The sequence below is a fragment of the Pinus tabuliformis genome, chromosome 6 (assembly GCF_031772625.1).
Source record: "Pinus tabuliformis cultivar Carrire ecotype Pingquan chromosome 6, CPIR1, whole genome shotgun sequence".
Classification (NCBI taxonomy): Eukaryota; Viridiplantae; Streptophyta; class Pinopsida; order Pinales; family Pinaceae; genus Pinus; species Pinus tabuliformis.
Window position 1 is genome coordinate 826,956,224 of NC_142292.1, and position 20,082 is coordinate 826,976,305.

At 39.6% G+C, this 20,082-nt stretch overlaps 1 protein-coding gene across 6 annotated transcripts in view; it reads right to left on the reverse strand.

Annotated features, from left to right (window-relative positions):
* Positions 1–18,610, reverse strand: part of LOC149261385 (uncharacterized) — a 291,611-nt gene extending 273,001 nt beyond the window's left edge. For 2 of the 6 annotated variants that reach the window (XM_089422117.1, XM_089422121.1), the window contains exon 1: positions 18,414–18,593. Coding sequence is in view for 4 of the 6 variants with exons in the window: in XM_089422115.1 (XP_089278241.1) it covers positions 18,414–18,439 (26 nt within the window). In the remaining 2 variants the exon portion in view is untranslated. Of the gene's footprint in view, positions 1–18,413 lie in introns of all 6 variants that reach the window. The other 4 variants (XM_089422129.1, XM_089422126.1, XM_089422115.1 and 1 more) reach the window with 3 other exon arrangements.
* Positions 18,611–20,082: the final 1,472 nt, after the last annotated feature.

The window sequence follows — 20,082 nt, forward strand, 5'->3', positions numbered from 1 at the left end:
TCAACCTTTCATTGATTTCAACTTAGTTGTAGCAGAGGAGGTGTTCATGTTGTCTAGGGATGGGGTTTTTTATAGGTATTCTCCTTCATGGGTGAGCTTACTAGAAAAAACTATTGGGATGGTACTTGTATTATTTAAAGCCATAGAAACACATCTTTCTCAAATTGGCTATTATGACCCCAATTATGAAATGCCACCACCTCTTTGGATCTTTTGGAACTGATTTGACTAAAATTTGCTCTCTACGCAATCTACAACGTTTGTCGATGTCACCCAAAAAAACATTAAAAAATGTCGATTTTAAATTGTCAATAACTTCACTTCCCAGACTCCATTTTGGATTATTTTTTTTGGCATTGGCTAATTTTTTTAGAGGAATTCATCCCTTGGATAAGATTCTTCAAATTATACACAAAAAGTTTCAGGAATCAACCTAAATTCTACAAGCGAAATTCGCACCTACGAAAACCCTTTAAATGTTGATTTTCAGTTGTTGGTAACTTCACTTCTTAAACTCCATTTTGGACGTTTTTTTTTTGTTTGGTATTTTCAAGAGGAATTTAGCCAGTCAATTGGATTCTTCCAATTCTACATAGAAAGTTTCTGAAGTCACCCTAAGTTCTACCATCCTCTTCTTCCCATCAAAAAAGCCAATGAAAAGAAAAAAATACTCCCACTTTGTGCCAAAGAAAGAGCTTTGAGACAGCTTGTACTGTAATTCACATGAAATATAGTGCGAAACAAAACCCAAGGACGAATGAAAAAGAGAGATAGAGAGATAAACCAAGAAAGATCTCTTTGATAATAGAAAATAAAGAGCCATGTTCACTTGCCTCTTCAAGGGGGCAACCTCCAAGAGCAATGCTCTAAATACAATCGCAATTCTTGAAAAAGCATTACATAACCTTCTATTCGATATATATCTATCCATGGATAATATTAACTACATATGGACCTGTTACCCACCAAAATGGGTAACCCCATAGGAGAAAAAAAATCTCCTACATTTGACAGTCATCCAGACAACCAACAACCCCTGCCAGCCACTATTAGATGATGATGTGCCATGTGCCTCTGCCACTTGCATCAGCCATGTGTTTCTCACCCATCCAGCATTAGCACTTCGACAAACGTGGGCTGCCATTCAAAAGGTACTTTGATCATTTTGCAATTGAGTGCTTATACTTGTTTGTTTTTGGACATTTATTATGAATTATGGGGTGACCTAGAAAATCGATAAACCTTGATCGTATTCTTGTTCTCTCACCTCACTAGGGGGGTTAATCTTTGACCCTAATGCATTGGGACCTCCCTTAAGGCCCTTTGGGTTATAGGAGAGGCACTACCCAGAAATCGATGATTGAGATAGCATGTTCCATCTTCCTTATATCATATTTAACACCTTCCATGCCACATTACACACCTTTTTTGTCACCTCCACTCTTCAGGTACAACTTAACATTGGTTCTTGAGGATTTCGCACTCACATGTTCACAGACCTTGAGTACAGCCCGAAAATTTTCCCTAGGTGGTTGATGTAGCTAAAAGAAAAAAAAGAGCATATCATGGCCACAACAAAACAAAAGAAAATCAAAATGCAAAAGATGGTCGAAACATAAGAATTAGCACGTGGGCAAAAGCCTAGCATGAGCTCTACCTACCTCATACTGGCCATCGCCCAGTTCCTGACCACATGATGCTCCATTACATCAAATGGGAACCCTTGTATGTCCCAACCCTGATAGGCGATAAACTGACTCATCTTAAAGGGTTAATAAAACTGCTACATCATACAAAGCAAGCTCTAACCCTTGAGCTATGAGCAGTAATACAAGGAAAAAATAAGAAGTAAAAGGTGCACAAGAGGGGTGGAAAAGAACAAGTTTGAGTTGGTAACCATGCATCCACGAATGATCCCTCCTCACATCTATACACTTAGGATGTTGACACCCCCATCCATTGGTCCCTTTAACCATGGCACTTGGCCAGGAAGTCTTCTCCCCTCCAATACTACATTATTATTCACTAACACCTATCAATAGAAGGGTGGACCAGGGAACTGTTACTTCCCCTTAGGAATTGGAAGCCCCTAATAGGGTTGACCTTTAGCCACCCTTACCTAGGGAGAAAACACCTTTACGACATATTGATCCTAATCTTGGAAACGGATACTCGTTTGAACTATTAAATTGCCCTTAACATTCAAGTTTGGTTCACTTAGATGCATTATTGATCTTGATCCCTAATGACTAGTTGCTTTCACTAGAATCCATGTTGTTCTTGTCAAGTGGTTCAGCAACCCAAGCCTTGGGCACCCACTCCACAGGTACCCAAGCCCTTCAGAGGAGTACATTGGCATAAACAAGTGAAGCATTGAGAGTCTAGAGACCATTGGTAGCATTATTAGATGATACACATCCCATAGAACCTCCAAGACCCAGGGCGTTGGTTAACTTTGACCCAGATTTGAAGACTTTTTACGATAACACCACTAGACCTAGCATGCCCCCTAGCTGGCCTTGACACAACTTGATGGGCAGGAGTTGATTCAGAACCCATATGAGGATGGTCTCACACTAAGAGACAGGGGAGGGCTTGTTGCACCAGAGGAAGCCCTAACACTGGAGAGGAGGCCCTTTTTAACAAACGGAGACCCATGGAGACCACTTTATGGCACCCCAACTAGACCTTGGGACCCCACACGAGGTATTGAGGTGAATTTGAGGGCCAAACCTCAAACCACATTACAATCATCTACACCTCCTCACCCTTGGATATGGCATTTGGAGCACTTATACTAGATGACGTCAGCTTTTTGGAGGCTACGACTCACACGTGTGGGCAAATTTAGGCCTATTTGATAAAGCTAATGGATTGGCTTGTAACCCGAGCACATTTAGTAATTTAACTTGTTGTTAGGGGTTTTGTAAATACAATTGGATGACCTAATCCTCATATAAATAAAGGATATGTCAATCTCATTTATGATCATCACTTGTGATTGTTTTGCAGCCCTCTTAGAGAATTTTGGCCTAGCATGTATCTTGTAGAGATGTGAATCTATGGTGAATTTTGCTACTGGAGCTACTTCTTTGACTTTGGAGATGTCATTTTGGAGCAATAAAGGCTTGCTCATGCATTCTATATTGTAAGTGTACCTTGGATTTGATAAATCTTTGCTTCTTATGTCTAATGTATGGAATGGTTAATTATCCAGGATTTCTATTGTGCTAATTATTGTTGAAGATCATTCTATGAATTCTAGATGATAGTATTGTTGAAATTCTATGGCAAGTGTAGCAGAATACAATTATATGCTCTAATAATTACTTCCTAATGATTTTCAACCAGTATTTCTAATGCCACTGATATCATTGAATAATTATGCACAGAAAATCTCAACTGTAAATGCAGCGGAAACAATAAATATCATAGAAAGACAACCATACAGAGTAGACACAATAATTTTTACCCAGGGAAGCCCAACCTTAGGGGAAAATCCAACAATCTTTTCTTCAGGAGAAATTGTCTTTTAGCAAGGTTTACAAATCATAAATTTGTCTAGAAATTTGTGCCAATATACAAGTCAAAATACCAGTCAAACCTAGTCGAAACAGCTACTAAATCAATCAAAATTCAACTCAGTCAGCACCAGTCAAAATGCACGCTGCAGTGAAAATTCGGACCTGTGGTCAAACTGCATGTGCAATTTGTTGTCAAACCTCAGCCAAACTCGGTCAACTCAATGACATGTGTGACCTCAAGAAGCGCAAAAATGACAATGAAGAAAGATGAAGATAAACAAAGTTCTCCTTGGCTGAATTTCTCCTCCACTAGAAAAGATTCAATGAACTTACTATGTTTATGATTTGCCTCTCACATGTATGTATATTTATATAGAGCTCTAATGTTGAGTGGAGACCCATCAAGGTGCACCTCATCACAAGAAACCCCTTCACTAATGGAACCTACATCACAACTCAACATTAGACTAGAATTGTTTACCCCATTGTTGGGTGAAAAACCCCAATCAATAAACAATTCAAACCCGCTCTATACAAAATAAATCACTCTGTCCTGGAACACAATTTGAGCATCGTAGGCCAATCTCCCCTAGCCCAATGAGCATGGACCCATAGGAGAAACACTGCCCCTGGGCCATTCACGCCTAGGCAAATCAGCATGGCCCCATGGGTGAATGTATCATTCTCCCCCAGTGAAATCAGCATGACTCCATGGGAGAATGTCTACCTGATGCTGCAAAAACATCAACAAGTATTGCATGCATTACTCACTTATAGAATGTCAATGGCAATCCCATTGGTGAATCTTTCAACTAGCTCTCCCAATTGACTTTGCACACTCACAAAAGAGATAGTAGGGTTTCATTATTCCCTTACTCCTTGCCAAGATCTAGCAAATCTTACACTCCCATAGACTATATCACCCAATGACTAGGCACTAGCCTTTGTCAGATTGTTGGTCATCAATAAAACTTACACCTAAAATATAATTTTTGCTCCTTAAATATGATTTGGGCCCCTCAAGGATAAGTCGCTAGGTACGGGTAGGGCATGAATCTCAACTAGGGTTGAAGTTATTGGCCTTTGGCAGGATTCAACACTTGAAGGAAAGGTGATTGACTCAAAATCAACTCCTTTTAGTGGAAAATAAATCCACATTAAGGCTAAGTCTTATGCCCTAGGTAGATTTTGCCCTAGAAAAGCCCTAGTTTGCCCTAGGCTTCAACTTGGGGCTTTCTGAAGGCTTCTTGTTCCATAGGTTGAAGGTATACATTGTTTGGAAGTATTTTCTCGGCCTTGCCATCCTAGGTTGATCCTCTTGCCCAGTGTTTTAAAAGCCAGCCGGCTCGGAACCGACTTGGCCGAGTTGGTCCGAGCTGGTAAAAAATTTGCGACTCGGCCGTCGAACCAGTTTGGTCGGCCAAGTTAAAATTGACCCAGCCGAGTCATGGCATGACTCGGCCGGGTCAGTCTTAACTCAGCCGACTCGGCCGAGTCCATATCAACTCGGCCTGGTCACTTCATGCGGCCAGTAAACCCCAAAAACGCAATTTTTTTTATTTTTTATGTTTTTTCTGAGTGTGGGGGAGAAAGTAAAATTTTAGATTTCATTCAAAATCCAGCAGACTTATCAGTTTTTCAGGATTTCAAGATTGGGGGATTGCAATGTTTCCATTGAATTTTGTCATGTATTAGGGTATGGAACTCATATTTAATCAAGAGCACCAATCCCTCTATGTACCTTGACGTTAGTGACATTGGTTGTCGAACTCCTCCGGGATTCGCTCCCAAACCGGGAGCTTCTGAAAATGTCGCTCCCGCTCCCGTTTTCGCTCTCGCTCCCCACTTTCGCTCCCACTCCCAAATAACACTGAGCCAAATGATGTTGGCAACTCTAGCAATAGCCAGTAGTACTAGTCACAGACTTTTGTTTTGAGGCCATTTATAGCTTCCTTGGTTATGTGTTTTTGTTTTAATCTCTATATCATCATTGTGTATGTATTGGACAGTGCACTGGGTACCATTTTGATATAATGGATATATTCATGAACCTAGTTTGATCATATGTTGTCTTCTATCTATATTCTAATGTTGTGTGTTTGGAAACATGAATAAAAATCTTTAAAATTATGTGTTTTTATAAAAAATAAATATTTAATGTATTTTTTACAACGACCAAGTCATTGAAATCGAGCCGGCCGAGTCAATACCGAGTCGGAGTCAGAGTCGGAGTTTTAAAACATTGCTCTTACCTTGTTATTTCTTAAGCCATAGGTCACATTGTGCCCTATTTAGGCATATTGGAGGATGTGAAATGCTCTATTATGCTTGCTAAGCCTTTTTCTTAGGTACAGTTGTCCTCCATAAGCTTATCTTGTCACCTTATGCCTTCTACTTGACATATCCTTCTAGGTGATCTACAATAGGGAAGCCTCCCCAGTGGTGAAATCCCACAAAAGAGCAAAAGGCATTGGCTGTCGTGCCACACCTCATATTGTTGTCCCTTGGTCTAATTCTAGCCTTATGAGCTACCCTCACAAGACCTACTAAATTTTGAGGCAACAGAGCCCACTTCTCATGAGATCCTGCTAACTAATTTGGGTTTTATTAACAAAGAGGACCCATTTTACAATGAGTGACTATTAACTAACTATTTAATGGGCCACATACATTAATAATGTATCTAAGTAAGGGGGTTAGGGTAGGATCCTAACAATCTAAGGTGCAAGAGGAACATAAGTAGCATTCAAAGGAGATTATGTTTAGGTGAATCAATGATGTTGGTCGAGTTACAATTTTGCTTTCCATAATAGAAGGGATAGAGGTTCTACCTTTCAAGAGCCTACAATGGTAGTTCTAATGTAGGCATCAAAAACAATTATAAAGCGAGAGGTTGCATGTAGTCCCAAGACATCATAGATAGGAGGAGTGCTTTCTCAATAGAAACTATCATATAGTGAGTTATTAGTCAAATATTGGAGTTACAACTACGCATCCTCTACTTTTAGGTTTACCATAATTAGACTCAAAAATAAGTTCAATTCAAATCTTATATAGTTAGTAATTTCTAGTTTTAGGGCAATTGAGTATGAATACATTGTCTTTAACTAGCTTTCTCTTATCATGATTAGGATAACATGCCTAATTTAGCATTGCGAGAGATCCATTAGCACAATTCAATTCAATTTCTTTCAAATAAGTTGTCGTGAGTGAGGAGTATGTATTCCCCCAAAGTCACCCAAAACTTGCAGATAAACCCAACCACTATTGCATGTACTTGCATGCATCCAAAAGCATTAGCATATCACTTGTGTTGATTAAAGTAGAGCAACAAGGGTTCTACTTGCCTAGGTGCCAAGGCTTGCATAGGAACCCACAAGACAACCACTTAGTAGATTATTAATTTGATTTACTATTTCCTAGTGTTGGACTCAGGAAAAATTAAATGGCCTAGGTCAACAAATGATTAGATCTCAGCCCTTCATCATGAGTTAACCTCAGCCATTGAAGAGCATGGTGGGCCCCAAGTCGACTTATTAGGGGAAATAGGGCGCAAAAGTGGCCAGTTTGATCTGGCATAGAGTGTGTGTGTGTTAGCTCAGCAAAAGGAGAATAGGTTTCAGCAACAAGCCCAGTGGCCAAGAGAGAGAAAGAGAGGGCCACACAGCCTCTCTCAGCTCAACAGCAAGTTGATTCATTTCCAGAATGCAGAAGGGCATAAAGAGGGTCATACAGCGAGTCGAGGCCGTACTGCACAGGTTCTACAGGGCGAGCCACTTGTGGCAGTGATTCAAATTTGTTTGGGAGTTGTTCTGAGGGTTTTTTTGCTATAAAAAGGGAAGTGTTCCCTTGTTGTAAGAATTTCTCAAGAATTATTTGTTGAAGCTAATAGAAAAAACACAAGGAATGCAAGTTTCCTTAGAGTTGGGGTTTCCTAGGTATATCCAGTGTTTTGTGTTGCATGTGTTTGTCTTTGGTTTTATTTACTTCTGTTGTGCATGTTATAGTTAAAAAAACTCAGTAGTTTTCTTGGGTATATCTGGTGTTTTATGTGTTGCATGTGTTTGTCTTCAGCTTTATTTACTTCTATTGTGCATGCTATGGTTAGAAAACTCAGTAGCATTTGTGATTTAAGTTTCAAAAGAACAGTTTAGTTGCATTTCTGGTTGCATGCTTAGAAAATCATAGATCAGTTACTGGGTTTTAAGGAAATCTAACATGGTATCAGAGTGTAGTCTTTGATTGAAGACCAAGCACAGCGTTTTATCTTCAAGAGCAAGTTTAGCATTAGGAGGAGATGCAGCAGGCTCCCAAGCAAGAGGCTCAGCCAGCACTTCAGACTACAGTTGTACACATGGATGGGCAGGTCAAGCAACATGAGGACAAGGGAGACACGCAAGTGGAGGAGAGAGTGGAGCCCACTCAACCCGTGACTCCCAGTATAAGGAGAAGGAGAGTGAGATGGGCAGAGCATTTGATCTAAGAGACGTAGGAGCGAGTCGATGCTCCTAGCACATTAGTTAGACAGAGCAGACAGCGACAGAAGTACAATGGGTATATGGCACTCAAGGCAGAGTTGTTGGATGTTGAACCTTCCAACTACCAGGAGGCAGCCACTCAACAAGTATGGAGAGATGCCATGGTGGATGAGTATGCATCCATCGTGAATAATGATATTTGGGAGGTGACGCCAAGGCCTAAGGGAAAATCAATGGTGGGCTCTCGCTCAGTCTACAATATCAAACATGGGGATTATGGGTGCATCGAGAAATTCAAGGCTAAATTTGTGGCCAAGTTATTCTCGCAAGTAGAGGGCATTGACTATGATGAGACATTTGCCTCGATGGCCAAATATTCATCTGTCAGGACCATTATAGCCATTGCAACTCAGATGGGGTGGAAGATCCACCAAATGGACATTAAAACATTGTTCCTCAATCAAATTGTTGAAAAGGAGATTTACATTGAGCAGCGGGAGGGGTTTGAGACATGCAGTAGGGAGACTCAAGTGTGAGACTCAAGAGAGCCTTGTATGGACTCAAACAAGCTCCACAAGCATGGTATGCTCATATTGACAGTTACCTTTAGGGATTGGGCATCATTGATGTAGATTGGGCAAGGAGTTCCACAGACAAGAAGAGCACACCGGGTTGCACATTCAATGTTGGATCAACAGTTGTTTCTTGGTTCAACCAAAAGCAAAGATCAGTTGCATTGAGCTCAGCATATGTTGAGTACATGGTTGCCATCCTAGCATCATGTGAAGTTATCTAGCTAAGAAAGTTGCTCATGGGAATGTTTGGACAAGAGATGGAACCCACCATGATCCACTGTGACAATCAGAATTGCATCAAGCTCTCTAAATGTTGAAATTTGGGTAGCTCAAAAGGTATTTCCAAGTGGAGAAAACCCACCAAAAGTTAGTTTGTTGGGCAAAGTACCCATGTTATTGGGGTTTTGACCCAAAGTTATGGGTTTGGGGCCCAAGTTAATGATGTTTAAATCTAATTTGTGATTGAGTGGTAAAATAGGGGTTTCTTTAGGGACAAGGAAAATCCCCAATACCACTCACACAAAAGTATAAATAAGAGGCCAAAGGAGAGGCCTAATCACAAGTGAGATTAACATCATTTGTGGAGGACATTTGCACAAGGAGAAGCCACAGTCTTGAGAGGATAGTCGCAGCTAGGATATGTCTTGTCAAAAAGGCCGAGTAGAGTTTTGAAAATGGAACGCCAAGCCCTAGTCTAGAGGCTGAGGTTGACTGAAATTTGTTCTTGTCAAGATCTGAGAGGGACCAAGCCCTAGTCAAGGGCTAGTATATACTATAGTAGATCTACTTATTTGTGCAATAGATATGAGGAATAGAGAAGGCCAAGTTCTGGCTGAGAGCCAAGAAGATCTGATCAGAGCTGAACAAGGGCTTCTAGCAAAACCGAGGGCATCAAGAAGACTATTGAAGACTTGTGTGAGTTGACCATGAGGTTAGAGATCTCCTAAAGGGGACCCACAGTCATAACAATGGAAGTCGAGGTCTGATAGGGCTTCCAGAACTTGTTAATAAATTTGCCTAGGTGTTAAACAAAGAAGGTTGAGGGCCTTTGGAGCTAATAGGAGGTTGGACATGGGGTTGCAAAGGGCTCCTAAAGCTTAGCCAACTTAAGGCAAAACTATTATAGCAGCTCTATGGTCTAAACAATTGTTCTATGGGCCTACTCGGATTAGACAGAGTCCAAGAAGGACATGCCGCGAGCCTCCTGGATAGAGGATGTTGGAATTTCTAAGTCTAACCCGTTAGAAATTCTTCCTGTACTATCTAATTTATTTCACATACTTGTTTAATTACTTAACAAGTTATTTACCATGTAAATACTACACAAGTACAATATCAACATCTACAGATCATCAAATGAAAGAAAACAAGCACACAAGTGACACCGTTATTTTTGGACAAATGTCCCCGGAAAAACCCAATGCGGGAAAACCAGTGCAGCTATTCTAAGGGTTTTATTATTATGCAGTTTTCATAATACAACTACGGTGCCAGAAATGGCTCACCCAACAGAGAATGCCCTCGGCAGTAGTACGTCTCCTCGGAGATAGATATTTTGGCTGATTAAACACCGGATGAACGATCCCACAGCAACAATTGCAGCTTCCACTGCTTTGCGTCAATCTGATAGGGACTGTGTCACCCTTCCCGGCTCACCAGCACCCAGTCTGCCCCACAAACTCCTCCCAGCACTGCCTCTTGGCCCTGCGTCAGCTCTACTAGCCTCTGCGCAACTACTGAAGCCTCTGCGTCAACCCTTAGACCCTCTGCGTCATCCACGCTGGAGTCTCCTGGCTCTGCGCAGCTCCCAGCTGCCTCTGCGTATCACCTAGCTACCTCTGTGTCAACCTCTCTAGGCTCTGCGTTGTCTTTCTGGTACTAACTATGCCTCTCTACTATGTATTCACTGCCCCTCGCTAATCACTGATTCGATTTCTCTTAGCAAACCCCTATAGTAAACCTACGAGGGATAATATGGAGTAAAGAGGGAGGTACCCAAGAGAATAATGTAATAATGGGATGGGCCATAGTTAATAGATAACATGGTTAACCCGCATCATGTAAAGGACCACAAGTAGTTAGCAATAATGTAATAAGCCCATTGTAATGACCCATGGTATTGTATGTATGAGACCTATATAGAAGCTAGAGACTCCCCATGGATAGATGTCAAGGTATGTTGTATGGACAAGCCTATGGCTTGTGGAGTGTTCTCTTTCCTTAAGGAGTGATTGTATGGTGTTACCCTACCTCAAGGGTTTTGATTAATAAAGTGAAGCATTTCTATATTCAAATATTGTTATTTCTGAACATATTTCTATTCTCCTATATTTGCAGGTCAGATTTATTACAATGTAGTATACCTAGGGGGATAGTATGGGGTAAAAAGAGAGGTACCCAAGGGAATAATGTAATAATGGGATAGGTGTTATGCTCTTAACCTACAAGACGATACAAGGATACCAAATATGCACAGAAATATACCCAGAACATAGAACAGTGAGAAATAACAGCAAGTATTTTATTATTCAAAAAGCAATGTTCACTTGCCTCTTCGAGGGGGCAACCTCCAATAGAGCAGAGCTCGATTACAAAATAAGACACGATGCTCCTCGCAGAAAGTCTCTATCCTTTATATATGACTCATACATGCAATACCATGGAGCAATACCATGGTTCTTATTAATACCATCTATCTAATACCATGGCCCATTTGCAACTAATTGTGGTCTCGTCATTAAATGCGGGTTAACCACTTACAATTATTAATATGGGCTTTATTGACTCTTTACTTAACTATAACTATGACTCGATCCTACTACATAAATAAGGGGGTTAGGGTGGGACCCTAACAATAGGCCATAGTTAATAAATAAATTGGTTAACCTGCATCATGTAAAGGACCACAAGTAGTTAGAAATAATGTGATAAGCTCATGGTATTAGATGTATGGCTTGAGAGAACCATGGTAATGACCCATGGTATTGTATGTATGAATCTTATATAGAGGCTAGAGACTCCCCATCGAGAGATATCAAGGAATATTGTATGGAGTCTGGACAAGCATATGACTTGTGGAGTGTTCTCCTTTAAGGAGTGATTTTATGGTGTTACCCTACCTCAAGGGTTTGATAAATAAAGAGCAGCATTTTCATGATATATTATTGGATAGATCTTGTTATTTCTAAGCCTATTTCTATATTTTTATATTTGCAAGTCATACATTACAAGTGGTATCGAAGCACTTTCTTGGGCAACGCGAAGAATTTTTTTTATTTTTGCAGGAATTTTTTGGGTCGGCGAGTTTGCAGATCAAATCTGTAGCTTCTGGTGCAAAATTTGAAGAAACAAATTGCAAATCTGGATTCTTTGCAAAAAAAATACCCAATTTCAAACAAAAAAGTCGGATGAATCAGGGTTCGGATGAAGGAGATATCGCTAATTTAAAAATCAACTGTGTTGCAGAAATTTTTTGACAAAAATTCGTGGACGGTGGATCTCCAGTAATTTCTGTCGTTTTTGTGGGGGAATTTTTGGAAACTAATAGCAGATCTGATATCCACTTAACAAATTACCCAATTTCAAACAAAAAAATCGATCGAATCGGAGTCCGGATGAGGGAGATATCGCTGATTTAAAATAAGCACTTTTCAGAAATTTTTGTGACAGCGGGACAGCACAAATCTGAAATTTTAGAGTGCCTAGATCGAGATTTTTATCACATGGGCAGATGCAGAATGGTAGTTCCATCTCCAAAAACAGTTCATAATAAGGATTCTGAGCAATATTGACCGAATTGTGACCATTTTAAATTTTCGCAAAGTAAGTGATTTTTTTTAAAGCCCTCTTCATGCCTTCTAGCAAGGATCTTATTTTTACAGGAAAAAATGATGGCCCCACTATTGAAGAATTCATAAGCAAGGAAAAGTTCATATATGGAAAAGATTGGAAAGGTTTCGTATGGCTTGGTTTGAAAGATGAGGCTGCCAAATGCTGGAGATCACTTGACAGCAAGAAGTTGTACAAACTTTCAGATGAAGAATTTGAAAAATTCATTTTAGACAAATGGTCTCATGCTGAAAAACAAGATAATGAAAAACATATGGGGTTATTTTCTACCGGTATCTCCTTATTACAGGTTCATGGATATATTCAGAAGAAGAAGATCACTGTGTCTATAAATCCTAGTTGCAAGAAAAATCTTATAAATGTTAATTTGGCAAAAAAAATTGCAAGTTCCAGCAAAACACATTGAAACCGCACCACAGATTGATAATGAGGATGTTTAAGTTTATAAAGATTTGAAGATTGTTATGGACAAGTTTGTATTGCATTCTGATTTTTATGCTTCATATATGGCTAATGTGGATGTTATTTTGGGATACCCTTGGATGGAATCTGTTGGCACTATCAATATCAATATGCAGAAGAAATCCCTGAAGCTCTGATATAAAAAGAAGAAATTTACATTACAGGATATTTCCATCAATAAAGAGGTAGAGTCCAAGGAGGCTGAAGCAAAAGATGTTGTAGGTACGGACACATCAGATGAGGAATCGTTGGTTGAAGTAATATTGGAAGATAAGCAACAATTGCAGGCACCACAACATGTACCAAATACCCATCAGGCTCCATTAGGTGGTGAATTAAAGAAAGATACACCAGTGGTTAAAACTTCCGCATATCACCACCCACATCACCCAGCAAGAAAACAACCAACGCGATGGCAACAAAGTAGCCACAAGAACAACAACCCCTGCACGACAGATAGAGAGGGACGATGATCCACCCACAACACATCAACACAGAAGAGCCGTCAGGGTCAACTTCCATCTCAAGCGAGCGAGGCACCAGCTAGATCGAGGGTTCACCTTTCTCTTGGATGGATAGATGCGCGTGCATGGTACCAATGGACTACTCCGTTGAGTAGATCTTATTATTTGTGTTCTTCTTATGTTTCAGGGATGAAACATGTTTAAGGGGGGTGGAATGTAGTATACCCAGGGGGATAGTATGGGGAACAAAAGGAGGTACCCAAGGGAATAATGTAATAATGAGATGGGCTAGTTAATAAATAAAGTGGTTAACCTGGATCATGTAAGGGACCACAAGTAGTTAGCAATAATGTAATAAGCCCATTGTATTAGATATATGGTATTGAGAGAACCATGGTAATGACCTATGGTATTGTATGTATTAGGCCTATATAGAGGATAAAAACTCGCCATGGATAGATGTTAAGGAATATTGTATAGACAAGCATATGGCTTGTGGAGTGTTCTCCTTCCTTAAGGAGTGATTGTATGGTGTTACCCTACCTCAAGGGTTTTGATTAATAAAGTGAAGCATTTTTATATTCAGATATTGTTATTTTTTAGCATATTTTTATTCTCCTATATTTGCAGGTCAAATCTATTAGAACCTCGCTCTAGAATATCGAATGACTGATCACTCTAGTGTGTTCTCCAACTGCTCCTCAAGCCTCCTCTTATACTTTTCTCGTTGGTCCATCAACGGCCGAGATTAAATCTCTAATCAATGGCTAAGATTAGATTTGACTTGATCCATGAATTTTGGAACCTTCTAACCCATTTTTATATTAATACTTATTAATATTTTATTTTTCCTGAGTTTAGACTTAGGAACTTCTTTAAAAACATTAATTATTTTAATATCTCCCAAACCGGTTAGAACCTGCCCAAACCATTTCTAGCTCTTGGAGATCTCATGTGCTTTAGCCTCTCCACCAATTTTCATGGCTAGAGCACATCCGATGCTACCCCAAATCAACAGAGGAAAAAGGAACTAAGGTCTAGACAGTGGTTGTCGATGTCAACAAAGAAGGAAGAAGCTAGAAGGTAGGGCTGGCTAAATTTTGGTAGAACAGACATAAGGTAGATTTGAGTTAGCAGAACCTATAGCAGTTGGCCAAGATCCAAAGGAGAACTAATCAAGGACTAAAGTAAAGTATGTTAGGTGATGGGAGACCCAACAGCAAGGTGTTGATGCTAATAAAGTATAAAAGGCTAAAGGAGGAGTCTTTCTGTGAGCAACATCTGGCAGTGATCTAAAGGGAGTTGATCACTGTATATTATTGGAGGCAAAAGACAGCGAGGAGCAGTGGACAAGAGGACAAAGAGAGCTAAGGACTGCTACAGCAAGTAAGTCAAGTTATTTGTCTTTGTATTTGTGGGCAAATTGAGGATCTGAAGCAGGAGACCTCAAGCCCTAGTTGTATTTTATTGTATACTATGTATACTAGTTTGTATCAAGGTTTCTGAAGGACCATGATCCCTGGTATGGGAGACCTAGTGTTTTCTTATTGATGGAATAATGAGAAACATGATTTGGGCTAATAAATTCAGTGTACTTGTCTTGATTTGTCTGTTGTCATATTCCGTTGTGCAAAGTTGTCTTTTGGTTGAGCATTGCTAGTGTGTTTATGTGCTAGTCTAGTGATAGACTAGACCTAGAGTGCAAGGGAACTTCAACACTAAAAATCCGGTGTTTCACAATCACTCAAAGGACATCAGGATACGCTATCATCACATCAATCACATTGTTCAGAGAGGTATAGTTAGACTCCAATAGCAGACAGCAGAGATTTTGACCAAGACTTTGTCAAGGGGAAGATTTGTCTACCTCAGAGGCAAGTTGGGTGTAGTGTAGAACACCTTCCTCTCTAAGAGGGAGTGTTGATTGGAGTAGAGCAGCAAGGGTTCTTGCCTAGGCGCCAAAGCTTGTAGAGGGACCCACAAGGTAGCCACTTAGCAGATTATTAATTTAATTTACTATTTCCTAATGTTGGACTTAGGAAAAATTAAAAAGCCTAAAGTCAACAAATGATTAGATCTCATCCCTTCATCATGAGTTAATCTCAGCCATTGAAGATCATGGTGGGGCTCAGGTCAACTTATTAGGGGAAACAAGACGCAAAAGTGGCCAGTTTGATTTGGCATAGAGTGTGTGTTAGCTCAGCAAAAGGAGAACAGGGTTTCAGCAATTCTGTAGCAAATTCAATGACCAAGAGAGAGAAAGAGAGGGCCGCACATCCTCTATCTCAGCTCACCAGTACGCCAATTCATTCCCAGCATGCAAAAGGGCGTAGAGATGGTTGTACAACACAGTCATACAGCCAGTCAAGGCCATAATGCATAAGCCATACAAGTCGAGCCACTTGTGGGGGTGATTTGCATTTGTTTGGGAGCTGTTCTGAGGGTTTTTTTGCTATAAGAAGGGAAGTGTTCCCTTGCTGTAAGAATTTCTCAAGAATTATTTGCTGAAGCTAATAGAAAAACACACACAAATTGCAGCTTTTTCCTAGAGTTGGGGTTTCCTCGGTATATCCGGTGTTTTATGTGTTGCATGCTATGTTGCACGGGGACCTGTCCCTAACATAATTCATGATGTTTCCTTCATTCCGATGATCCGGGGACTTTGCAACTCAACGAAAACGTTCCAAATTTGTCGGGGACTCCATTGGGGACTTGGGGACTTCAAGGTCATCCCCTAGCCGTCCCTCGAAAAATCGAGGACTTTTTGGGGACTTCCAAAACGTCCCTCAATAAATCGGGGACTTCTGGACGTCCCCAATATAATTTCAATTTAAAAAAATATTAAAAATTTTCATTTTTTATAAAAAATCAAAACTTAATTCAAAATTGTAAATAAAAAATAAATAAAATTACATCATTTACCTACCCTAGTGCATACCTAAGTTCACAAAGGTAAAACAATACCCACATAACATTTTGATTTCATTTACCATTCAGCCGACAGGGAGAGTTCCAAGCTTCACGCAGGCGGGTTTTCTTCACGCATGCAGGAGGGTTTTCTTCACGACGGGCAGGCAATTTTCAATGTTTCACGCAAGCTTCACGACAAGGGTTCACGCCCACCTAGACGCAGGCTTCATGCCCAGTGACGAGCAACGAGCAGCCTTCACACCCAACAGTTCACGCCCTTCACACCTAGCAGCCTTCACGCCTAACAATTTTAGTATTTTATTTTGTAATTTGAATTTCAAAATAGTAATAGTTCTAATTTTTAAATTTTAATTTATCATTTTGATTCATGTTTATGTTGTATTACTAAATTTTATTTTAATTTTAATTTTTTAATAAATATAAAAATTAGTTGCCGCACTTGCCGTCCCCAACCCATCGTCCCCTGAAAATTTGGGGGTGCGCTCTAGTCGTCCTGGAAACTTGTCCCCCCCGTCCCCACAGCCAGTGCAACATAGGTTGCATGTGTTTGTGTTCAGTTTTATTTACTTCCGTTGTGCATGCTATGGTTAGAAAACTCAGTAGTATTTGTGATTTAAGTTTCAGAACAGCAATTTAGTTAGTTGCATGCTTAGAAAATCATAAATCAATCTAACAACTTGGTAGGACTTGAACCCTAGTGGAGGTCATTTTAGCTACTTACTTTCACTGACCTGCCAAGCCACCATTCACAAGTATGGATCAATTTTACTCTAAAGTCTACATTTATCAATTCAGTTAATTGAGCATTAACATATTTATACATTAACAAGGTTGCTTTATGTCAATTGTTATATAAAGGCTTATTGGCTATCAGAATTATGATGAGAGAACAAAGACTTTTTAATGCATAAGGTTAATACGTTTTTGTGTCTCTTTAAACTCTTGTTGGTCTAACATTGAATATTAAATGTGCCTATTTCCAAAGGTTAAGAAACTTCTTTAAAGAAGTTGCTTCTTTGATGCCACCACATAGGCTTGCAAAGTTGAACATTCTAACGTATACTGAAAGGATGTACCTAGGGTCTTCCCTACTGTCAAGTCACTAGAATTTAATCGAATTTCTCTTTGCAAACATGCATAACAACTATTGGAGCTAGGAAAAAGTAGGATGTTTACGATTAGAGTTGTGAAAAATCCCCGTCTTACAAAAATATATGCATTGAGGCCGTATAAAACAGTCACCTATGGTAGCAATTAGTGATTGAACATAATGCCTAACTGATATGAGATCCCATATCACACCAAAGCATCGTTCGAAACATGACACAACGCCATTCCATACACCAACATGGTCTGAGGAGACAACAGAAACAAAAAAAATTAGAAATAAATAAAAGAAACAAAAGATTGAATCGAACCCTCTGAAGTTTGCTCCCCAAATTTACCACGAGGGCTACACAAGTAGCACCAAATAAATGCCTCTGTATTTGGACATCCATGTTTATTTCGAACTGATGAAGCTCAAAGCCCAAACATAATTCCGTTCCTATTAAGTATCCACTTAAGAGATCACACCGACCTCTTAAAGATTTCGATCCTTGCAGTTTGTCAGTTTACAATTTGGCACATAAGATTACCCGTGATCATTTACGCACATCCAAAATTTCTTTGGTATCTTCTAGCTTCTTCAAAGAAAACTTTCAACAAATTGGTAATATTTCCATTTCGACAAAAAGGAAAACCCCTTTCCCGGGTCCATATTGCGTATTGCCTTATTGGAATGGTCCGTGACTATTATCAAAGCCTTGCAGGATTTCACAGATGGGTTAAAATATGTGCAGACGAAATGTTTTATTGCATTAATAGTCTCAGTCTGCTCAATATTTTTCTACCAAGTCGTCTAATACTTTCTACACGGTATTTAGCACATTTATCCATTCAGTTTTGAGAGCTTTTTTGCCGTAGCTACCTCTGAATGGAAAGGTTTGTGAACTTGAACCAGCTTTTCAGAATCCCAAAAAGGAAATGCCACTAGAATAATTCAATGGAAAATTACGCATACGCACTTGCTATGAAGAAATTATTAAAAGCAGTCTTCAGACCTGCGAAATCATGGTTAAGACAACGTACCTGGCCAATGTCCTGCCAGAGATCATGTCGGTGTGCCACAGATATCTCGTGGCTCGATAAATCTAGGATGAACTTGGGATTTATCCCAAAGAAACCGGAGAAATATCAACTGGGAGGTCTTTACGCAAGCTTGCCCCTTTAGCAACCCACTAACGGTAAAAGTCAGTTTATTTGCCTAAAACTAACTATCCCTTAAATTAAAGTTGAAGGTCGCGAAGCTCGAGGTCCATTAACATTCTTGTACATTATTTATGCGGGAAATGTAAAACTAACTACTCAAATTAGCGTTGAAGTTGGCAAAGTGAGAACGACATTCACATTTTCACTCTGGCTCACAAGGTGTATTTGATCTTTAACCTAGTGATTTGTGATTTTGTAGGAACGACATTCACAGTTTCACTTTGGCTAATAAGGTGTATTTAATGTTTAACGTAGTGATTTGTGATTTAAGGGATAATTTGAGATAATTATTAAACTAATTATTTTTTAAAATAAAGTTTACAGAAATATATTTATGAGGTGTAGATTAGTTGGTTTGTGTAGGGTTTAGTCTTTATCAAGTTTCAAGTTCAAATTTTATGGGAGGGGTTGAGGATGGAAGCTATTTTTGGGGGAATTAAAACTATCTCAAGGGGTGTCGGGGTGTCTAAGCTCAACTCATCCTTGCACAATCTTAGTGATAACATCCCATTGGTGGGTAGATTGTTCTTCCATCTAATATACAAGATCATGGTGATAGCATCCCATTGGTGGGTAGATTGTTCTTCCATCTAATATACACACTAGTCTTGACCTAAGCTCAACTTAGTTAAAAAATAATAATTTAGAGAAATATGAAATTAATTATTCTTTAATAATTAGTTGAAATGTTTATTGACTTTTACTACTTTTGAAAGCCACAATCTGATAGATTTATAGCGAATAGATGGGTACGATGAAGGAGATAGTGGAGATGACCTTGACCACAAGCTGCAACCAACTTACTTGAATGTAAGCGATACATCTGAAGGATGTGGCGCAAGCTTTTCAATGGAGGTAGTTTCAGCCCAATTTGAAAGGAAGAAACTGCTTGAAACATGCCTTTACACCACGAGGGTGAATGAGGATTTCTTGCAATGCTTTGTGTATGATCCAGATACCAGCGATGCTCGTCTCATATGTGTGGAGTATCTCATATCAGAGTGTTTGTTTGAAGCGCTCCTTAAAGAAGAGTCGAAGCTTTGGCATTCTCAATGTCACGACGATGTTGATAAAGTGTTCGATAAAATGTTTGAGAGATAATTTCACTAGGGATATGTTAAAGCATGCAAACTATTTGGCATAATTCCCTAGCATTTGGGGTTTCCAGGGATTGGCGTTTCTACTCCATGAAGCGTGGTTGTCGAATGGGATCTAATTAACAATGGTAGTGGGGAATTGGATCTTCAAAAATTCCCAATCTTTGTCAAGTCCTTGTCCATAAAATCCCTTTGCATTATGATGAGTGAATTGGATGCAGTAGAATGGCTTGCAGACAACGTACAAAAGATGACAGGGACCCTGGTGAGAGAAATGAGATTCTTACACGAGGGGAGACAATTGGTTATGGCTAAAAGCCTTAGAGATTATGGCATAAATTCCTCTATCTTGTTGGTTACAAGTCTAAAAGGAGGTGTTAGGGGCAGTGGGG